Below are 22,417 nucleotides of genomic sequence, written 5' to 3'. Positions count from 1 at the left end.
CAGATGAGTGGAGGGAAACTCCTCCTGTCCTATCAGCTGATCAATCAGCTGCTGCGGGAATCCCCCCCCCCATCCTGAGCTGCAGAGAGCGGCAGGCGACGGTGGAATTAAAGCCCCAACTGGGCCGTCGCAATAAGCAACAAGTTCATTTATCACACGATAAGAAAAAATGTGAGCAATAAGTTCGCTGGACGCTGCACGGTGGCACAGTGGTAAGCACTGTGGCCTCACAGCAAGAAGGTCACTGGTTCAATCCTTGGCTGGGGAGGGGTTTGGTCAGTGGCCTTTCTGTGTGGAGTTTGCATGTTCTCCCCGTGTATGTGTGGGTTCTCTCCGGGTTCTCCGGCTTCCTCCCACCATCCAAAGACATGATGTTAGGTTGATTGGTTACTCTAAATTGCCCCTAGGAGTGAGTGTGAGTGGTTGTTCATCTCTGTGTGGTCCTGCGATGGACTGGCGAGCTGTCCAGGGTGTACCCTGCCTGTCGCCCAAAGCCGGCTGGGATAGGCTCCAGATTCCCCGCCACCCTGAATTGGATTAAGCGGTTCAGAAAATGAATGAATGAAGTTCGCTGGACGCAATGATTTTCATTTGTCTTTCTTTCCTTCTGCTACGTTAGTTTGAAGACGACATTAACTAAATACAACACGTTTCCGTCTGCTCCTAAAACACATCAGTTTTCCCAGCTGGGAAACAAAGACCTGAACAACCAGGTTAGCTTCCCGACAGTCCACCATCACTGCAGTGTTTAACCAACAGATAAACACCAACAGGACATGGTGTGGACTCAGACGGCCTGGTTGGTGAAGCCATGCTGTCCTTTAATGTTGTTAAAAAGACGACATTTTGAAAGATGTAGCAAACATTTCACAGCCAGTATGAATCACTGGGATGAACCTTCATGCTACAAACGGCATTTCCACAACTTTACAGTGAAAAATGAGATTTTACTTCTGGTCCAGTCCACACGTGTCCCCTTATATGAGCTGACCATAGACTATGTAACGGTGTTACATGGTGTTTAGAGACCAGATGTTCCAGATAACCACGTTGCCAAAACCCGCAGGAGAAACCCTGATCTGTTTCAGCAGACTGGATGAGTTTAGTCTACACATCCAGATAAATGTTCTGGAGAAAGTAAAGGATGATGATCTATCAAAGGTTATACTTGCTTGTCCACCACCCCCCCGCTACATGGACCACCCCCCCCGCTGCATCCACCACCCCCCCCCCCCGCTACATGGACCACCCCCCCCGCTGCATCCACCACCACCCCCGCTACATGGACCACCCCCCCCGCTGCATCCACCCCCCCCCCCCCCGCTACATGGACCACCCCCCCCGCTGCATCCACCACCCCCCCCGCTGCATCCACCACCCCCCCCGCTGCATCCACCACCACCCCCGCTACATGGACCACCCCCCCGCTGCATCCACCACCCCCCTGCTACATGGACCACCCCCCCCGCTGCATCCACCAACCCCCCCCCGCTACATGGACCACCCCCCCGCTGCATCCACCAACCCCCCCCGCTACATGGACCACCCCCCCCGCTGCATCCACCACCCCCCCCCCCCCCGCTACATGGACCACCCCCCCCGCTGCATCCACCACCACCCCCGCTACATGGACCACCCCCCCCGCTGCATCCACCCCCCCCCCCCCCCCCCCCGCTACATGGACCACCCCCCCCGCTGCATCCACCACCCCCCCCGCTGCATCCACCACCACCCCCGCTACATGGACCACCCCCCCGCTGCATCCACCACCCCCCTGCTACATGGACCACCCCCCCGCTGCATCCACCAACCCCCCCCCGCTACATGGACCACCCCCCCGCTGCATCCACCAACCCCCCCCGCTACATGGACCACCCCCCCCGCTGCATCCACCCCCCCCCCGCTGCATCCACCAACCCCCCCCGCTACATGGACCAAGGAAGGAAGGAAGGAAGATAGAAGAAGAAGAAGACACCAAAGAAGAAGAAAGTAAATAAAGGGGGAAAGAAAGAAGAGGAAAAGGAGCTTTATGTGGCGTCTAAACGGAGATTTGTCTGCTCCACCTGTTAGCGTGTTAAACGGTGGGATGACATGGACGTAAATAAAAGAACATGACAAATAAAAGTAAAATGAAGGCAAGTAAAAAGGCAAAGAAAGGAGATGGTGCCACCAACCTGTAGGTTCTCAGTGTCCAGACTGCGTCTTTTAATCTCCAGTTTAGACAGCTGCATTAATTCACTCTCTATAAGCTTGATCTGGGGACAGTGGAGAGGCAGGCATGAAGCTGCAGGATGAGCTGATGAGATGAACCACTGGCTTTTACTTCATCGCTTCTGGACACAAATGCTCTGACAGTAACCGGAAACATCTGCATGTTTATGACTTCAAATGGGTCAGACTGAGTAAGCTGAAGGAATATGGTAGAGATGTCCGGAGTCGGACCAGAGTCTGCTCCTCTTATGCAGCAGCAGAAACGGCGACGATGCGCCCGTTCTCACAGACCTGGTTCCGGATGTAGCCGTGGACGGCGTCTTTCTGCAGCTGCAGAGCCTGGAACGCGGCCTTCTGCATCTCTTCCTGCAGAAAGCAAGCAGAACGCACCGTCCTGAAAGTGGCCCTGAACCAGCCTGAGAAGTCCTGCTGCAACCCCCCCACCTACCTCCTGCAAGATCTGGGCGATGGCTTTAGATTTGTCCAGAACTTGGAGAGACAGCATCTTGTCAAACTTCTTGTCCAAAGTCTCCATGCTGTTCCAGGACAAAGCAGACGACAAAGTTCTGTGTTTATGAGAGGCTTTCTGGACTCTGCAGGTGTTTCCATGTCTCACCTCCTGCAGGCCTCAGACACCAGGCTCCTTCTGCGATAGTCGCTGGCCTCCTGAAAAAGACTCATCGCACAGCTGTCGGAGAGCATCTTCTGCATGGCGGCTGGGGGCGGGACATGAGGACAGAAAGAACACATCGGAGAGTTTTAAAGCAGACAGAAAGCTCCGCCTGTTGCTGTTTTCCAATGAAACAAATGAGTCTCAGTGATGATTAAATCCTGGTTTCTCCTCATGGTTACGCTTCTCGATGGAAACACGTCATCATTACCATGAAACTCAACGTCTGTCCCACTTCGGTCCAGTCGGGAAGTCTGTTCCACCTGCTGTTTAACCACTGAAACCGACAACAGCTGGAAATAAGAGACCAGCGGGGTCCAAAGTCGGTCCTCGTGGCTGCAGTCCTGCAGGTTGTCCATGTATCCCTGCTCCAACAAACCCGGCTCACATTAAATGGATCCAACAGCCAATGAAGTTCTGCACAATGAAGGGTTCACTTGAGTTAAGTGTGTTGGAGCAGGGATACATGGAAAACCTGCAAGATGTTTGCCCTAGAGGACCGGAGCTGGACGTGCACGCTCCTGAAGAGGCTCAGAAAGCCAGGATGTCTCTGAAACTGCAACAGAGAACGGTCTTCAGCAGGATCATGAGACGATGCCAGAGATGTTTGCCTGCTCCAGTTAAGTTCACGTCAACGGGGAACACGTCCAGCTCTAGCGCGTTGGACTGGACGTTCCACCAGCCGAACAGGACAAAGAAGAACGTTCCTCAGTCCGCATCAAAGCAACACAAACACATTTTAGTCTTTGATGAAAAAAAGTTGATATAAAATGCAGAAAAAAGGAGCATCCAGGCGAAACTGCTGAGTGTTTGTGACCTGTGAGGTCAGACCTGTAGCAACACACACTGCTGCATCGTCACGCTGCCAGGTTCAGAACGGTTGCACACCGGCTGCTACCGCTTTGATAACGGGTTAAACAGCACGCCGCCCTGTTCAGAGTGTCCACAGCAGTGGCAGCGTGGTGTACAAACCGCTATACAGCGGGAGCAGTCCCGGTGCGACCGAACACTGACACAGTGGATGTGACCAGTCGGTCAGTGAAGCTGAATCCTGCGACTCCAAAGCGGTTCTGAACTTTCACAACAGGATAGCATGTTCTAGAAAACATTTTGAAAGGCGCAGCAACGTACGTCCATCATAACCTTTCTTTGTCACAATTAGCCGAGCTTCTTTCCACTTAGCTGCTAAACCATCATCAGTTAGCTGTCCCCACCTGCCACCTGTTCAGCCGGTGTATATGCAGCCTCCAGCACGCACTCTGCGCCAGATTGTCATCGTCTTCATGCCTGACCTTCCAGAACTTCATCCTGAACTGCCTGCCTGCTGCCGACCTGTTCTGCCCCTCACTACTGCCTTCTGCTACATCTCTCAGCCTTCTGAATACCTGTCCTGGAGGACCAACACTATGTGTCTGTGGCTTCCTTCTCTTACAACAGTCTTGATTCCTATCTGCTCAGTTGGCCTAGAGGATCTCGCTCCACCTGACATGCTTTCCCTCTCAGAGGATGTTCATTTGTGACCGTAGAAGCACATGGAAACCATGACTACCTTTAATTTGTCTGGTGGATCACCTAAACTCACCTACAGTCACCAAAACTCACCAAAACTCACCTACAGTCACCAAAACTCACCAAAACTCACCTACAGTCACCAAAACTCACCAAAACTCACCTAAACTCACCAAAACTCACCTAAACTCACCTACAGTCACCTAAACTCACCTAAACTCACCTACAGTCACCTAAACTCACCAAAACTCACCTAAACTCACCTACAGTCACCTAAACTCACCTAAACTCACCTACAGTCACCTAAACTCACCAAAACTCACCTAAACTCACCTACAGTCACCTAAACTCACCAAAACTCACCTAAACTCACCTACAGTCACCAAAACTCACCAAAACTCACCTACAGTCACCAAAACTCACCAAAACTCACCTAAACTCACCAAAACTCACCTAAACTCACCTACAGTCACCTAAACTCACCTAAACTCACCAAAACTCACCTAAACTCACCTACAGTCACCTAAACTCACCAAAACTCACCTACAGTCACCAAAACTCACCTACAGTCACCAAAACTCACCAAAACTCACCTAAACTCACCTACAGTCTCCAAAACTCACCAAAACTCACCTAAACTCACCTAGTCACCAAAACTCACCTAAACTCACCAAAACTTACCAGAACCCACCTAAACTCACCTACAGTCACCAAAACTCACCTAAACTCACCAAAACTTACCAGAACCCACCTAAACTCACCTACAGTCACCAAAACTCACCTAAACTCACCAAAACTTGCCAGAACCCACCTAAACTCACCTACAGTCACCAAAACTCACCTAAACTCACCAAAACTCGCCAAAACTTACCAGAACCCACCTAAACTCATCTACAGTCACCTACAGTCACCTAAACTCACCAAAACTCACCAAAACTCACCTAAACTCACCTAAAGTCACCTAAAGTCACCAAAACTCACCAAAACTCACCTAAACTCACCAAAACTCACCTACAGTCACCTAAACTCACCTAAACTCACCAAAACTCACATACAGTCACCAAAACTCACCTAAACTCACCAAAACTCACCTAAACTCACCTACAGTCACCAAAACTCACCAAAACTCACATACAGTCACCAAAACTCACCTAAACTCACCTAGTCACCAAAACTCACCTAAACTCACCTACAGTCACCTAAACTCACCTAGTCACCAAAACTCACCTAAACTCACCTAGTCACCAAAACTCACCTAAACTCACCTAAACTCACCTAGTCACCAAAACTCACCTAAACTCACCAAAACTCGCCAAAACTTACCAGAACCCACCTAAACTCACCTACAGTCACCTAAACTCACCAAAACTCACCTAAACTCACCTAAACTCACCTACAGTCACCTAAACTCACCAAAACTCACCTACAGTCACCTAAACTCACCAAAACTCACCAAAACTCACCTAAAGTCACCAAAACTCACCTAAACTCACCAAAACTCACCTACAGTCACCTAAACTCAACAAAACTCACCTACAGTCACCAAAACTCACCAAAACTCACCTAAACTCACCAAAACTCACCTAAACTCACCTACAGTCACCAAAACTCACCTAAACTCACCAAAACTCACCTAAACTCACCTACAGTCACCAAAACTCACATACAGTCACCAAAACTCACCTAAACTCACCTAAACTCACCTAGTCACCAAAACTCACCTAAACTCACCTAGTCACCAAAACTCACCTAAACTCACCAAAACTCGCCAAAACTTACCAGAACCCACCTAAACTCACCAAAACTCACCTAAACTCACCTACAGTCACCTAAACTCACCAAAACTCACCTACAGTCACCTAAACTCACCAAAACTCACCTAAACTCACCTACAGTCACCTAAACTCACCAAAACTCACCAAAACTTACCAGAACCCACCTAAACTCACCAAAACTCACCTAAACTCACCTACAGTCACCTAAACTCACCAAAACTCACCTACAGTCACCTAAACTCACCAAAACTCACCTAAACTCACCTACAGTCACCTAAACTCACCAAAACTCACCAAAACTCACCTAAAGTCACCAAAACTCACCTACAGTCACCTAAACTCACCTAAACTCACCAAAACTCACCTACAGTCACCTAAACTCACCTAAAGTCACCAAAACTCACCTAAACTCACCTAAACTCACCTAGTCACCAAAACTCACCTAAACTCACCAAAACTCACCTAAACTCACCTACAGTCACCAAAACTCACCTAAAATCACCAAAACTCACCTAAACTCACCTAAACTCACCTAGTCACCAAAACTCACCTAAACTCACCTAGTCACCAAAACTCACCTAAACTCACCAAAACTCGCCAAAACTTACCAGAACCCACCTAAACTCACCTACAGTCACCTAAACTCACCTAAAGTCACCAAAACTCACCTAAACTCACCTAAACTCACCTAGTCACCAAAACTCACCTAAACTCACCAAAACTCGCCAAAACTCACCTAAACTCACCTAAACTCACCTACAGTCACCTAAACTCACCTAAAGTCACCAAAACTCACCTAAACTCACCTAAACTCACCTAGTCACCAAAACTCACCTAAACTCACCTAGTCACCAAAACTCACCTAAACTCACCAAAACTCGCCAAAACTTACCAGAACCCACCTAAACTCACCAAAACTCACCTACAGTCACCTAAACTCACCTAAAGTCACCAAAACTCACCTAAACTCACCTAGTCACCAAAACTCACCTAAACTCACCAAAACTCGCCAAAACTCACCTAAACTCACCAAAACTCACCTAAACTCACCTACAGTCACCTAAACTCACCAAAACTCACCTAAACTCACCTAAACTCACCTAGTCACCAAAACTCACCTAAACTCACCTAGTCACCAAAACTCACCTAAACTCACCAAAACTCGCCAAAACTTACCAGAACCCACCTAAACTCACCTACAGTCACCTAAACTCACCTACAGTCACCAAAACTCACCTACAGTCACCTAAACTCACCAAAACTCACCTAAACTCACCAAAACTCACCTAAACTCACCTAGTCACCAAAACTCACCTAAACTCACCTAGTCACCAAAACTCACCTAAACTCACCAAAACTCGCCAAAACTTACCAGAACCCACCTAAAGTCACCTACAGTCACCAAAACTCACCTACAGTCACCTAAACTCACCAAAACTCACCTAAACTCACCTAGTCACCAAAACTCACCTAAACTCACCAAAACTCGCCAAAACTTACCAGAACCCACCTAAACTCACCTACAGTCACCAAAACTCACCTAAACTCACCTACAGTCACCTAAACTCACCAAAACTCACCAAAACTCACCTAAACTCACCAAAACTCACCTAAAGTCACCAAAACTCACCTAAACTCACCAAAACTCACCTAAAGTCACCAAAACTCACCTACAGTCACCTAAACTCACCTACAGTCACCAAAACTCACCTAAACTCACCTAAAGTCACCAAAACTCACCTAAACTCACCTAAAGTCACCAAAACTCACCTAAACTCACCTAAAGTCACCAAAACTCACCAAAACTCACCTAAAGTCACCAAAACTAACCAAAACTCACCTACAGTCACCTACAGTCACCTAAACTCACCTAAACTCACCTACAGTCACCTAAACTCACCTAAAGTCACCAAAACTCACCTAAACTCACCAAAACTCACCAAAACTCACCTACAGTCACCTAAACTCACCTAAAGTCACCAAAACTCACCAAAACTCACCTAAACTCACCAAAACTCACCTAAACTCACCTAAAGTCACCAAAACTCACCTAAACTCACCAAAACTCACCTAAAGTCACCAAAACTCACCTAAAGTCACCAAAACTCACCAAAACTCACCAAAACTCACCTAAAGTCACCAAAACTCACCAAAACTCACCTACAGTCACCTACAGTCACCTAAAGTCACCAAAACTCACCTAAACTCACCAAAACTCACCTAAACTCACCTAAAGTCACCAAAACTCACCTACAGTCACCTACAGTCACCTAAAGTCACCAAAACTCACCTAAACTCACCAAAACTCACCTAAACTCACCTAAAGTCACCTAAACTCACCTAAAGTCACCAAAACTCACCTAAACTCACCAAAACTCACCAAAACTCACCTAAAGTCACCAAAACTCACCTACAGTCACCTACAGTCACCTAAACTCACCTAAAGTCACCAAAACTCACCTAAACTCACCAAAACTCACCTAAAGTCAGCAGAAAAGTCTAATTTATAGGTGAGAATAAAGTTCCAGCAAGAACTCTATGTTGTCACAAGAACAGGAAAAAAGGCCAATTAATTATTCATTGTTTTGTAAGTAAAACAATATAAAATAACAAACAAAAAAGAAAATTCAGTTATTTCCTTTCATAAAACAGAATTGTTTGAGAAAGTTAAAGTCAGCAGTGCAAACTAAAGTAAAGCCTTGTGATTTCTATGCTTTTCATTTCCCCTCAAAGCCTTCTGGAAGGAAAACATCCATCTCACACTGGTATCGAACGGTACGGACATCAACCATATCAACAATCCAGCACTTATATCAACCTTGGTATCGATACTATAGATATTTAGATGGGATTGAATTGATATGAGCCTTATTGTTTGGACTGGTCCACCCAGCCTGAGTGGAACTCAGGAGCAGGAGGAAAGCAGGAGGAGGAATTTCAGTCATTTTGTTCTTGCAGACTTGAGAATCCGTCAGACATCGTAGAAAGGAAAACCTTCTTTAAATGCCGTCAGACCTGTTTTTAGCTGAAATAACAGTTAAAGAGACAGAGAAACTCTGGAAAGTAGAATCCGTACCTGCAACCTCCCTCTTCCTCAGCGAACTGGCCTCCTCTTGGGTGATGGCGGTCAGATGCTCAATACGAATCCTGAAAGTAAAGTCAGAACACATGAACATCTGGACGCCGAGTTCTTCTTCTGGGTTTTAATAACTCTAAGATCTTTTATCGGTTTCAAAGTCTTTCATTGTTTTAGTCCAAATCATTGATGTGACTTTAGTTGTCAGCACCTCCCAGAGCCTCCAGCTCCTCCTGGTTCATACATAACGGTGGTGAGTTCTGCTCCTTTCATCAAACAGCATTGTTGACATGCTTAAAGAAACTTTTTATTCAGTAAACCTGATTAAATGTAGAAGGTTAAGACTTCAGAATTCTGGGATCTGTTGCACAGAAGCTGGATTCAGGTATCCAGGATAAAAACTAGAGGTCCGTCCAGGTTTAACAGGCTCTTTAAACCGTCTCTTCTCCGCTGTTATTTTCCTGTAAATCTCCTGGAGATTTATGATATGAGGAGAAAATAAACCGATTTGAGGAGACAACCCCCTCCACCCCACGGCAGCCGTATAACTTCCATATTTATCTGGATTATTTATCTATGACTGGTTAAGGGCTGAGCAATGTGCTTTTATTTACTACTGTTTAACAAAGATTATAGTTGAACAGTGTCTGAATTCTACCTGTTTTCCTGTGAACATCTTGGCAGCTTAATCTGTGGTTCACATGGAACCGTGTGAGACTCATAACTCGCTTCCTTCTGCTGAGATGATAAGGTGGTTTTAACGACGGCGTCTTCAGTTTGTTTCTGTATTTATGCTGGAAGTCTCAACGTTTCCTGCTGGCAGAGATAATCTGTCCTTCCCTGTGTTTACTGACAGTATGAAGCATTATAAATCAGACTGATTATATATCAGAGCACATAAAGTGTAGAATGAAATGAAATGGAACTAATTTTTATCCAGAGTCCCGTTTCTGTTCCATTTCTCGGCCTGCTGTTTGCTTTCACTGCATTTTGCACCGAGTGATTCTGGAAAAGCGACCTGAGACAGAAGCCATGTTGTGTCGCATCTCTTCTCATCACTCACCGGTCCTCCTCCATCTCCTGGAGAAACTCTGCGCTCTTCTTCTGCCTGCAGAGAAGCAAAGAGAATGAAGCTGGTTGGATGTCTGCGCACAGCGCCCCCCCGTCTCCACATCCCACCTGTTGCTGTCCATCAGCATGCTGCTGATGCGGCTGCTGATGTTGCTTTCGGCTTGACGAACTTTCTCCAGAACGAGCATCCTCTCGGCTTCCTGAGCCCTCTGCTGCTGGCTGAAGCCCATCTCCACTCGCTCCTGCTCCTGGACACCAAACACGCAGCATCACCGAGACGGGACATTCAGCCCATCCAGACCATATCTGAACCTCATCAGATCTTCATTCTTTCTACATTCACTTCAGGGAACCAGGCTGCGGTCTCCATCGACACCAGGAGACTTCTCTCCAGTAAACAGCGTTAAAAACACGCTGGAAATAAGCTTAAAGAGCAGCGAAGAGACATGAACTATTAACGACTCAGATTATCAGTTTGAACCTGAAGTTCAGGTGCAGAGTTGCTGCCGCCGGCTTCAGTCTGACCAGATGTTTGGTGGAAGTTCCTGTCTGGGATGAAGACCTGCGAGGCTACAGACTGCATGGCTCATGTTCAACATCAGTAACTCATCTCTGTGGATTCCTTTCTGACTCATGTGACATGTCTCTGTGTGAACACCACCTGCCTCCTGGTATCTACTGAGGAGCAGATCACAAGTATCAGATGATCAACTGGATTTTCACCAGGAAAAACCTGATATTTCACGCCGGGCTTCACAGACGTGTTGCGCCTGCAGCCAGAAACCTCCTCTCTGTAAACTCTCATCATCTCATTCCCAAACAGCCTTCATATCCATCCACGCTCAGCCTGGAGAGGTTCTTCATATCCATCCACGCTCAGCCTGGAGAGGTTCTTCATATCCATCCACGCTCAGCCTGGAGAGGTTCTTCATATCCATCCACGCTCAGCCTGGAGAGGTTCTTCATATCCATCCACGCTCAGCCTGGAGAGGTTCTTCATATCCATCCACGCTCAGCCTGGAGAGGTTCTTCATATCCATCCACGCTCAGCCTGGAGAGGTTCTTCATATCCATCCACGCTCAGCCTGGAGAGGTTCTTCATATCCATCCACGCTCAGCCTGGAGAGGTTCTTCATATCCATCCACGCTCAGCCTGGAGAGGTTCTTCATATCCATCCACGCTCAGCCTGGAGAGGTTCTTCATATCCATCCACGCTCAGCCTGGAGAGGTTCTTCATATCCATCCACGCTCAGCCTGGAGAGGTTCTTCATATCCATCCACGCTCAGCCTGGAGAGGTTCTTCATATCCATCCACGCTCAGCCTGGAGAGGTTCGTCCGCTGTGATGCGTTTCTCCAACGTCTTCATGGCACTGCAGCAAGAAACTGAGGATGAAAATCTGCTTTCAGCGTACGAAGCAGCTGAAGGACGAGAGGAAACACTCGTCAGAAATTCTGAGTAAGATGAAGGAAACGAGGGATGTAACCAGACGTCGGACTGGTGGATCCTCCCACAGGTCTGTGCGATGATGATGATGGTGATGATGGTCTCCTCAAGACGCTCAGTCACAACGTAAAGTTTTATCACGACTCCTTCCAGCAAGGTACCAGCTGTGATCCCAACAGACCACCTTCAGGATGTGGACCACAGCCCTGGAACTAGATGAAGAGGATCCATCTCCCTGACAGCAGAATGGTCCAACTGAGCTGCGACTGCATGTCACACTTTGTTCCCTTCAGCAGAAACCACATTCACCACAAAGATCATGATTAAACAGCTGTCAGAAGGTAAAACCCCGTCTGATCCGTCAGCTGGACACGTTAAACACCAGGTCAACGCTGGAAGTGGCTTTCAGCATTGTCCCACGTGGAGCTGGATCTGCTGATCAGGGCAGCGTACCTGTCGGACGGAGTTCAGGATGTTTTCCTTGTGGGAGTTGTTCATGAGGAGGAGCTGGGTGTGCTCCATCTGCTTCTGCTCCAGCTGCCGCTCGAAGGCCAGCTTCTCCTGCTGCTTCTGCTCCTGGAGGAAAGCGAGACATCAGGAGAGAAGGCTGAGAGCGGGGTGGGGGTACGGAGAATATTCTCCAGCTACAAGTTCTACCTGTCATATGTATGAACACGGAGTACAAACAAGGTCAGTGTTTTAAACTGGGATTTACTTTGTAGTGTGCTCCCCCTCCCCCACCCCCCTCCAACCATAAATCCCAGAACGTGATGTTATTGGACTTCTGTCCTCGACAGATTGTCCATAATGAACACCATGTTTCAGCATAAGAATGTCCAGATGTGGACTTGGTACCAGGACTCTGCGCCGCAGCTCGATGATCGACTTTGCGATCGTGTCGTCGGACTTGCGGCCGCATGTCTCGGCCACCTGGGTGAACAGGAGGGCGGAGCTTCAGTGAGGCGGCCCAGATGGCGGGGGAGGATGCCATCAGGCCAGCCAGCCCAAGACGTGTTGTGAGGGTCAGCTGGGGGATGTCCCCTTCCTCGATGTCTCCATGGCGAGGACATCCAGGTGGGCTCCATCGTAGAGGGGTCCAACCAGAGCTGGGGGCGTCGGGCCGTCTGTGCCTGTTGCAGCAGTGATCCTTCAGTCTGCTGGTGGGCACCAGCGGTGAGGGAGGCCTGTTTGGCCTGGGGGGGGGACTGTGGAGGCAGCTGATGGATATCAACAGACTAAACAGAACAGGGTTCGGTGGTCGCTGAAGGGCATTGTGTTTGGACATGGGACCATGATAACGAGTTTCAGACGGCTTCCAGGAGGTTCTGGTCCACCATCTGGCTCTGGAGGGGAAGCAGGACTACAACACTGTGTACAGAGGGGATGGGGGGCTGCTGAACTCAACTCGGGACATTGAGGGGCAGTGGAGGGAATACTTGGAAGACCTCCTCAATGCCTCCAACACGTCTTCTGATGAGGAAGCAGAGATGACGGACTCAGGGCTGGGCTCTGGCTCCTGGGGTCACTGGGGTGGTCAAAAAGCTCCTCAGCAGCAGGGTCCTGGGGGTGGATGAGGGTTGCTCAGAGTTCCTTCAGGCTTTGGATGCGGTGGGGTGTCCTGGCTGACATGCCTCTGCAGCATTGCACGGACCTCCATGCTCCTGGCAGAAGGGGTGGTGGTCCACCTCTTCAAGCAGGGGGACCGGGGCCGGTGCAACGACTACAAGGGATCACACTTCATAGCCTCCCTGAAAAACTCTATTTAGGGCTCCTGGGGAGGGCATTAGGTCCAACGGTGCAGTGATGCAGACTCTACATCGGTCAGGCATGATAAAGGAGCTGAACCAGAAGGCGAAGCTCTTACTTTACACTGCGACCTTCACCCATAGCTGCAAGTTGTGGGGATCGATCGAAAGAACGAGATCGCAAACACAAGCAGATGAAATGAGTTTCCTCCGCAGGGTGGCGGGATCTCCATTACAGAGAGGGGGAGAAGGGTCGTCCAGGAGTCGAGCTGCTGCTCCTCTGCATCGAGAGGAGTCAGATGAGGAGGCATCTGGTTCAGATACCTCCTGGACATCCCTCTCCGGTGAGGTGTTCCAGGCTCGTCCCACAGGAAGAGGAACCCAGGAAAGACCCAACAGGACATGCGGGTGAGACTACATCTCTCAGCTGCTGCAGCTCATGAGTACAGATTCAAAATAAAAAGTTCAGCAGATCTAACTTCACTGTGATTTTTCCATTTTTGCAGAGTCAACGTATGTATATCCTACTTGTGTCTGTTTATGTTGAATTCATCGTTTATACTGCTCATCTGGATGAAGCCAGAAATTATTATTAAATCACGTATCGATCATATTGCCCAGAAGGAGCTGAAACTCTGAAGCTTCAAGCTGCATTTATAAGCAGCGAGGAAACAGGAGATGTGTAACAGAGGTGGAGCGGCAAACCTTTCTCTTCTCATAGTCACTGAATCGGTTCTGCAGAAGAAAGAGAAAAAAAGTCCTTCATGAGACAACAGCACAACCAGTCTGACCAGTAAGTTCTCATATATTCTCTTCTTACAGGAGTTTTCAACGTTGCATTACAACCAACATAAAGCTGGGGTAGGTCATGTTGGGGAGCTAGCAGGATGTTAAAGTGGCGCCCTGTATTGGCTCCTCCCCCTGTATTTACCCCTCCCCCCAGTTTTGGCTTCTCCTCCATTCTTGGCTCCTCCCCCTGTATCGACCACTCCCCTTGTCTTTGCCCCTCCTCCTGTCTTGGCTCCTCCTCCTGTCTTGGCTCCTCCCCCTCTGGTTCTGCTCCTTGCGTGATCCGAGGCTTTTTTATTCGCAGCTTTTCCACCAACGATTTTCTCTTTCTCGGCTGTTTAGCAGGAGGAGGCAAACAAACCGAGCCGGGTCGGGAAATCCTTCCTGCATTTTCTCAGCCATGTTTGCCTTCCAAGTTTCTTCTTCACTACTTTGTATTTTCCTCCTAACACGCTGTTTATATGCAGGGTGTGGCTATCAGGTATGAGCTGCTGGAGGGGGAGGAGGGGAGCCGGGAGAAGAAGCTTATGAAATATAAGAAATGAACAACTCCATTTGGGTCGGAACGTTTGGATTGGTCAGAGTTTTTACAGATTTACAGTAAACTGAGGGGTCTAACTATATTTCTTATTGTTCATGATTACAGAATGTATAGACTACTATCAGGACGAGGAACCACTTCACCCAGAGGAACATGTCTCTGAGCAACATTACCTACCCCAGCTTTAATTTGACCAATCACAGCTCTGATAGGTCTTAAAGACAACGTGTGTTTCTGATCATTAACGTGTGTGAAAGAAGTGTGTTGGATGACATGTTTGGCATCATCTGCTGTACCTGCCAGGCCTCCTCCAAGCCATCCAGACAGTCAGATCCTTGTTGGACTCCGTCACTCTCCAGCACCGGCAGAAGGTACTGGGATGGAGGGCAGTACTCCTGACCCAGCTCTGGAAACAACCAGAAAATCAGCAGGTTTCTCTGCTTCGCTGACAGCTGGCCTGCGTTTACATCCCTCAGTGATAAACCACAGCCACGAGGTTTTTCTTTTTAAAGGAGAACTTATTTTTCCTGTAGAAACTTCACTGTCTCCATCAGGCCAGACGTAACATTTCAGTAAATCAAACCGATTCTCGCGGCCATGCTGGCTCACTGGAACTTACCGCCACACAGGAAGCGCTGGATGCTCTCTGTTCCCTCCAGACAAACAGATGAAGGTGGGTAGGACATCCTGGCAGCATCCAGAGAAAAGCTCTGCCAGGAGATAGATAAGCACACCACAGTATGTCTACATCGTCAGACTTCCTGCATTCCCAGAGGTCTTTACGCACCTCTAAGGTTCGGATGCAAGCCAGAGTCTTAGGAAGCTCCATGATGTTGTTGTCGCTGACGTCCAGGGTCCGCAGGCTGCACAGCGACCCGACGGAGGATGGCAGCTCGCTGAGGCAGTTTCCTGTTGGACACAAACATGGTCACATGACCTGCACCTGTCCCCCCCGGACCAAACGGGAAGCCTCACCTTTCAGACTGAGCGTCTGCAGGAGCCGGAGATTCCCAACGGACTCCGGGAGGGTCTTCAGACGGTTGTTCTCCACGTTGAGGATCTGACAGGTCAGACGTAGAACTGTGAGGAGCATCTGTTTACACTTCCTGACAACTTTGTGAGCAGAAAGAGAAGATTTACCTGCAGGGAGGTAAGTTTCCCAATCTCCTCGGGGAGCGAGGTCATCTTGTTTTCATGCAGATCCAACACCTTCGGAAAGAGGAGGAAAAGATTGACCTGGAGCTGAAGACAAGCAGCTGATGGCCTCAGATAAACTCTCCTCCACATGGAAATGGGATTTCTGTTCTGTTGGATGGTTCACAATTTCCAATTTTCATTTCATTTTTACCTTTAAGGTGGAAAGAGCCGTGATGTCACACGCTTTGGGCAGCAGGTATTTCAGCTCGTTGTTGTGGAGGATGAAGACCTGATGAAGGTTAAACACACAAACTAATGACATCTCCTCACTTTTCTCATTCAGAATACCGCACGCTGCTAAAGGAAAACCTGGAATTTTACACCATTTTCTGCATCTTTAACAGATTTTACCAGATTTTTATAAATACAGTAAAACACAAATAAGACTATAAAACCAAATTTAAACCTTAAAATAACAATATGAAATGTGAAAATACATATAAATTCCTTTTCTTTAAAGGAAAACTAATTTCACATCTGTAATAATGCATTTTCACGTTCATCATATTAAAAGGTGAAACCACTAAATTCCAGTTTAACATGTTAATCCTGCGGCTAACGGCATGTAGAGATGAGTTAAAAGCAGATGTTTATCCATTATATGTTAAATATGGTTTAAATGGTGATGAATAAATTTACACTAAATACAAGCATCTTCCAGAAAAGTGTAAAATAACTCATTTTTACTCTTTTCTTCAGTGTTTTCTGCACTTAAAGCTCATTTAATTGTTATCATATGTTGTTATCATATTTGAACTCTGCAATCTGACTAATTTCTGCTTCACAGAAATGTTTTGATGCACACACACACACACACACACACACACACACACACACACACACGCACACACACACACACTACTGATGTCCTGCAGGCGGATTTCATCTCTGCTGCAACTTTTTGTTTTTTCTGAGGCATCAGAAACCTTCCCTGCAGTTTCATCCATCGACACACACATTTATTACAAACACACTGACAAACATTTATCCTGCAAGTCCACTTGTTGTACCTTCTTCTGAAGCACCTTGCAAATGGAAAAAGACCCCGGTGGGACCTGTGGAAGAACAGTAAGAGATTATAAACCACTTATTCACCGTTCTGATCAATACTTTCACAAGAAGCTGGATGGATGGATGGATGGATGGATGGATTGACGGATTAATGGATTAATTGATGGATGGATGGATGGATTGATGGATTAATGGATGGATGGATTAATTGATGGATGGATGGATTGATGGATTAATGGATGGATGGATTAATTGATGGATGGATGGATGGATGGATGGATTGACGGATTAATGGATTAATGGATGGATTGATGGATTAATGGATGGATGGATGGATTGATGGATGGATTGATGGATTAATGGATGGATGGATTAATTGATGGATGGATTAATTGATGGATGGATGGATGGATGGATGGATTGACGGATTAATGGATTAATGGATGGATTGACGGATTAATGGATGGATGGATGGATTGATGGATGGATTGATGGATTAATGGATGGATGGATTAATTGATGGATGGATTAATTGATGGATGGATGGATTGATGGATTAATGGATGGATGGATTAATGGATGGATGGATGGATGGATTAATGGATTAATGGATGGATGGATTAATTGATGGATGGATGGATTGATGGATTAATGGATGGATGGATGGATTAATGGATGGATGGATTAATGGATGGATGGATTAATTGATGGATGGATGGATTGATGGATTAATGGATGGATGGATTAATGGATGGATGGATTAATGGATGGATTTATGGATGGATGGATTTATGGATGGATGGATGGATTAATGGATGGATGGATTAATGGATGGGTGGATTAATGGATTGATGGATGAGGAGGCGAGGGGTTTATTTTAAAACAATCCATCTGTCTGAACGTTTCCAGCCTCTCATCTACTGAGACAGAAAAGTTCATCCTGGTTTAGAGGAATAAAGGAAAAGAATAATCAACATATACTTGTTGTTTATTTATCATTAGATACTCCTTTCTAGCGAGTGGCTGGTGTTTGGAGTTGTGGGCGAAGCCCGGTGGACGTGGTGCTGATGCCAGCTGATGGATGTTTCACGCAGAGAGAGCTCACCTCGGAGAGCTCACAGCCGGAGATGTCCAGGATGTCGTCAGCGCCCACTTCCTTCGACTGAGAACACAGAGCTGTCACTACGCAGGTTTACGGAAGATTTCACACTTTGTAACAACGAAAACAACATCATGTTTTACCCGGCACAGCTGATACTCCAGCTTCTTCTGGGCGTCCTCGCTGGGCTTCCTCTTCCTGGAGAACAGAGGCATCCTGACTCCACCGAACACCAGACTTTAGGAGGAGAAAGGTCCACCTGCACAAGGTGAGAGGCAGCGATAAGAGGACGCTACGTGGCCGAAGCAGCAGGACAGACAGGTGGGAAGCGACAAACACAGGAACAGGTCCGATGTGCTGGACGGCTGTGAAGGCAAAGTAGAAGGAAAAGATCCACGCTCCGACCAGGAAGAATCCATCGCTGTTTTCCAGCTGAACGCAGCGCTTCCTGCGGCTCTCTGAGGCAGAAAACCTCCTACGTTTGAGTCGAAGCTTAGCATACAGGCAGACGGCTGGTCAGTTCAGGTATAACGAGACATCCCCATCATGTCTACCGACGTGTCAGCGTAGGAAATCCCACAAAACGAAAGTCTCATGTAACTCCCAGCTCTCTGCTGGCGATCTAACGCCACGGCGTCAACACAGCGCAATATCTCAGGAACACACAACAAAACTAAAATGTACTCACAAACACACTGTTAGGGTGATCTACCAGGAGCTGAGGACAGTTCTGGCCTTTTGAGAACGTTTTTAATCCAGCTGATAAGTGCAGCGTTTTTCCAGGAACTTCGTACCGCGCTGCGTTCAGGATTTTGTGGTTAAAAACGTGTAAATTATGTCAGCAGACCTCCATATCGCAGCTCTATGTAAACAATCATGACTTCCTGTCAGTCTCTTGACCAATGAGATGCTCAGATTTCTTCTTTTGTTTTCATGACCGTGATTTCCAATCCGAGCGGACAGGGATCAGCGTGAGTTAAAATAATAATCCAAAACAAAGTAATAAAGTTAAAAAAAAGTCATATAAAGACCAGGCAGGTCCCACAGTGGGATGTCCCACAGTGGGATGTACCACAGTGGGATGTCCCACAGTGGGATGTCCCACAGTGGGATGTCCCACAGTGGGATGTACCACAGTGCATCCCCTGGGAGTGTGAGATGTGTGACGCAGCCTCGTCTTGTTCCAGACAGAAACTGTTGGAAAGATCAGAACAAGTGATGAGGAGGTGAGAGGAAAAACTAGTGGGAAAAAAAAAAAGTTTTGTTTGTGTTTATGTTACGATGTTGAAATGTTTTCTCCTGACAGCTAAAGCGTGAGAGGAACAGGTTTACAGGTGGAAAAGCTTCGAAATGGTTGATCTGTGTCTTTTTTAAATTAAATTCTGTGACATCCGATCTCCACTTGGTTTTTATACTAATATAACTATTGATCCATCCATGTGTCATCATTTTAGAATACATATTATGATTGTCCAGGTTGTCCAGAAAAGAAACATGTTCGGTACTTGACTGTGAGATTATACACACATTAATATCCAGAGAGGTCAGGCGGACACAAAGCAGGAAGAAATGGCTGATTAAGGCTTAAAAATGAAACACAATGAAGTGTCAATAAAGTCTGGTGATGCGCTCAGGTGGACGAGGAGCCACCTACCAGGTCAGCGGCTCGATTCCTGGCTGCTCCGGTAGGACCCTGAACCTCCTGGTGTGTGTGTCAGGGTGTGAATGTGTGTGTCAGGGTGTGCATGTGTGTGTCAGGGTGTGAATGTGTGTCAGGATGTGAATGTGTGTCTCAGTATGTGAATGTGTGTGTGTCAGGATGTGAATGTGTGTGTCAGGATGTGAATGTGTGTGTCAGGATGTGAATGTGTGTGTCAAGGTGTGCTGCATCGGAAAGCGTACAGTCCAGCTTACAGTCTGCTTACCATTTTCATGACCAAACATGATCAGTGTTCTCAGAGGATCAAACATCTGCAGACATTTACAAACAGAGTCTCCATCACTTGATCCAATCAGGGCCTGCGGGTTGCCATGGCAACCGGATGGCCGGATGCTGCGGGTTCTCTGGAGTCGTATCATCTTCTCTTGTCATTGATCAGGGAGCAGGACGGAAACTAACCATGTTAAAGATGTTATACATTTCACTTATGATTTTATTTTTAATCTTCTCTTGAAATATGAGAAATTTCCTGTTTTTGTTCCGTAAACATTTAAAGTTGATCAGGAGATGGAAGCTGTGGCCTTCAGCCTGCTACCCGACAAAACACGTGAAATGACTGAAACCAGGCCAAACAGAACAAACACAAGCAGACCCAGAGGAGGGAGGATGGCCATAATGGTTTCTGTTCCAGTAAAACCAGGAATAATCCCAGTTAAAGCTGGATGTAAATAATCAGATGTTAGCATGACGTCAAGCTAAGAGCTGTTAGCATGTAGCAACGTCTGGGAAACACACGAAACACAGAGATAAAAACACAAAAACAGCGTTTTACAGAAACCCCTAAGCTGTGACTAGTAGACAAGCAGGTGACAGGTTTAGTTAAACAGTAACCAGGTTAATCCTCACCTTAATGTCGCTTTAAGGCAGAAAAACGTGGAGAAGTCTGACTGTTATTAGCATGTAGCCCCGTTAGCTTCTGCTGTCAGATATAACTATACACATCACAACTGGGAATTATTTATTTAAAATGAGTGATTTTTCCACCCCAGGCCCTTTCCAGCTGACTTTCCTCCCCACGACGAGCACTTAAATGCATCATAATAAACCGATGCTGCGTTCGTGTTGCCTCGGATTTCCGACAGTCCAAGGACGTCCTTTCACCTGGATCTCCGTTTTGCTTGTTTTTCCACATTGATTCAAAAAGGATATCGATACATTGTCATTGAAGTGAAGTTGTTTAAAACAAAAACTGCCTCAGTTTCAGGTCCAGCCAGTTCAACCAGGCATTGGGAATCTCTTCATGAGGCCAGTTTAAACAGGATAAATCAGACCCAGGACTGCGGTTTTACCATACTGGGAATCTCTTCATGAGGCCAGTTTAAACAGGATAAATCAGACCCAGGACTGCGGTTTTACCATACCGGGAATCTCTTTATGAGGCCAGTTTAAACAGGATAAATCAGACCCAGGACTGCGGTTTTACCATACCGGGAATCTCTTCATGAGGCCAGTTTAAACAGGATAAATCAGACCCAGGACTGCGGTTTTACCATACCGGGAATCTCTTCATGAGGCCAGTTTAAACAGGATAAATCAGACCCAGGACTGCGGTTTTACCATACTGGGAATCTCTTCATGAGGCCAGTTTAAACAGGATAAATCAGACCCAGGACTGCGGTTTTACCATACCGGGAATCTCTTCATGAGGCCAGTTTAAACAGGATAAATCAGACCTGTTTCAGTTCGTTCTGTCTCTCAATGACTCTACAAACTGTACGGTTGAGCATTACCCCTGCTCACGGGGAACTTTTATTAACAGGCTGTCTTCACAACACGGCACGCACATTATTCAACTGTGTGCATTCCTTAATTCCGTCCGGGTAGGAACAATAAACAAACATGCAATTCTCATTGCTACATCCCTTTTCTTTTAAACAAAAAGTATTCTTTGTTATACTAAATCAAAATTTCAAATTAACATTTTCTTTTAAAACAGTACTTTCCCCCCCCCAATAGCTGCTTCTTTAGCTCCTAGTGCAAACAAAGATTCAATACATTTTCACAATGCATTTTTTTTTTTTTTAAACAATGTAAACACAAATATAGCTTTAGCTTATTTTTCTGAACATAACCATATTATCCTTTGTCAAAAATAAATGTTACTTAAACTTCAGTCCACTTTTCTCTCTCCCTTTTCTTTTCTTTTTTTTTTTTTCTTCTCTGAAGCTAAGTACAAACAAAGTCATTCAAGTGTTTTGGACGCTGTACCACACGTCCCGACCTCGTTGTAGTTACTGGGCTCTCAGTGTTTTGGGACACTGGATTGCGCTTTGTCTCGGTTTTGGATTGTTCTGACATGTCCGGTTGAGTTCCCACGGCTTTTCTCAGATGGCGGCGATTCCGTCTGAGAACACTGCCTGAGTCCAGCTCGACAGCATAGGATCTGTTACCAAGTGGAGTACTCACTGTAGCCTTACTCCATAAGGTGTTTGTACCAAAAGGTTGCACACGCACAACATCACCTGGCTGTAGTGAGTCCATGTCCTTTGCTGTTCGGTTGTAGTATTTAGATGGTCTCTCTCGGTTCTTTATGAGTCCTGACCTATTGTTGGTCACT

At 46.7% G+C, this 22,417-nt stretch overlaps 1 protein-coding gene across 1 annotated transcript in view; it reads right to left on the bottom strand.

The window, feature by feature from the left end:
• The window catches only part of lrsam1 (leucine rich repeat and sterile alpha motif containing 1), a 28,452-nt gene extending 7,577 nt beyond the window's left edge, over window positions 1-20,875 (bottom strand). The window contains exons 1-19 of the mRNA XM_079256777.1: window positions 20,707-20,875; window positions 18,284-18,399; window positions 18,147-18,203; window positions 17,041-17,085; window positions 16,182-16,259; window positions 15,974-16,042; window positions 15,809-15,893; window positions 15,621-15,742; window positions 15,453-15,543; window positions 15,130-15,239; window positions 14,209-14,238; window positions 12,212-12,334; window positions 10,421-10,560; window positions 10,305-10,349; window positions 9,242-9,312; window positions 2,828-2,927; window positions 2,660-2,747; window positions 2,503-2,577; window positions 2,175-2,255 (exon numbers count right to left, since the gene is read on the bottom strand). Of these exons, the coding sequence (XP_079112903.1) occupies window positions 2,175-2,255; window positions 2,503-2,577; window positions 2,660-2,747; window positions 2,828-2,927; window positions 9,242-9,312; window positions 10,305-10,349; window positions 10,421-10,560; window positions 12,212-12,334; window positions 14,209-14,238; window positions 15,130-15,239; window positions 15,453-15,543; window positions 15,621-15,742; window positions 15,809-15,893; window positions 15,974-16,042; window positions 16,182-16,259; window positions 17,041-17,085; window positions 18,147-18,203; window positions 18,284-18,355 (1,482 nt within the window). The 5' untranslated portion in view covers window positions 18,356-18,399; window positions 20,707-20,875. The remainder of the gene's footprint in view (window positions 1-2,174; window positions 2,256-2,502; window positions 2,578-2,659; window positions 2,748-2,827; window positions 2,928-9,241; window positions 9,313-10,304; window positions 10,350-10,420; window positions 10,561-12,211; window positions 12,335-14,208; window positions 14,239-15,129; window positions 15,240-15,452; window positions 15,544-15,620; window positions 15,743-15,808; window positions 15,894-15,973; window positions 16,043-16,181; window positions 16,260-17,040; window positions 17,086-18,146; window positions 18,204-18,283; window positions 18,400-20,706) is intronic.
• Window positions 20,876-22,417: the final 1,542 nt, after the last annotated feature.

Source organism: Telmatherina bonti, assembly GCF_933228915.1.
Source record: "Telmatherina bonti genome assembly, chromosome: 17".
Lineage (NCBI taxonomy): Eukaryota > Metazoa > Chordata > Actinopteri > Atheriniformes > Telmatherinidae > Telmatherina > Telmatherina bonti.
The sequence above is the reverse complement of the archived record's forward strand: the minus strand, read 5'-3'. Positions and strand labels throughout refer to the sequence as shown.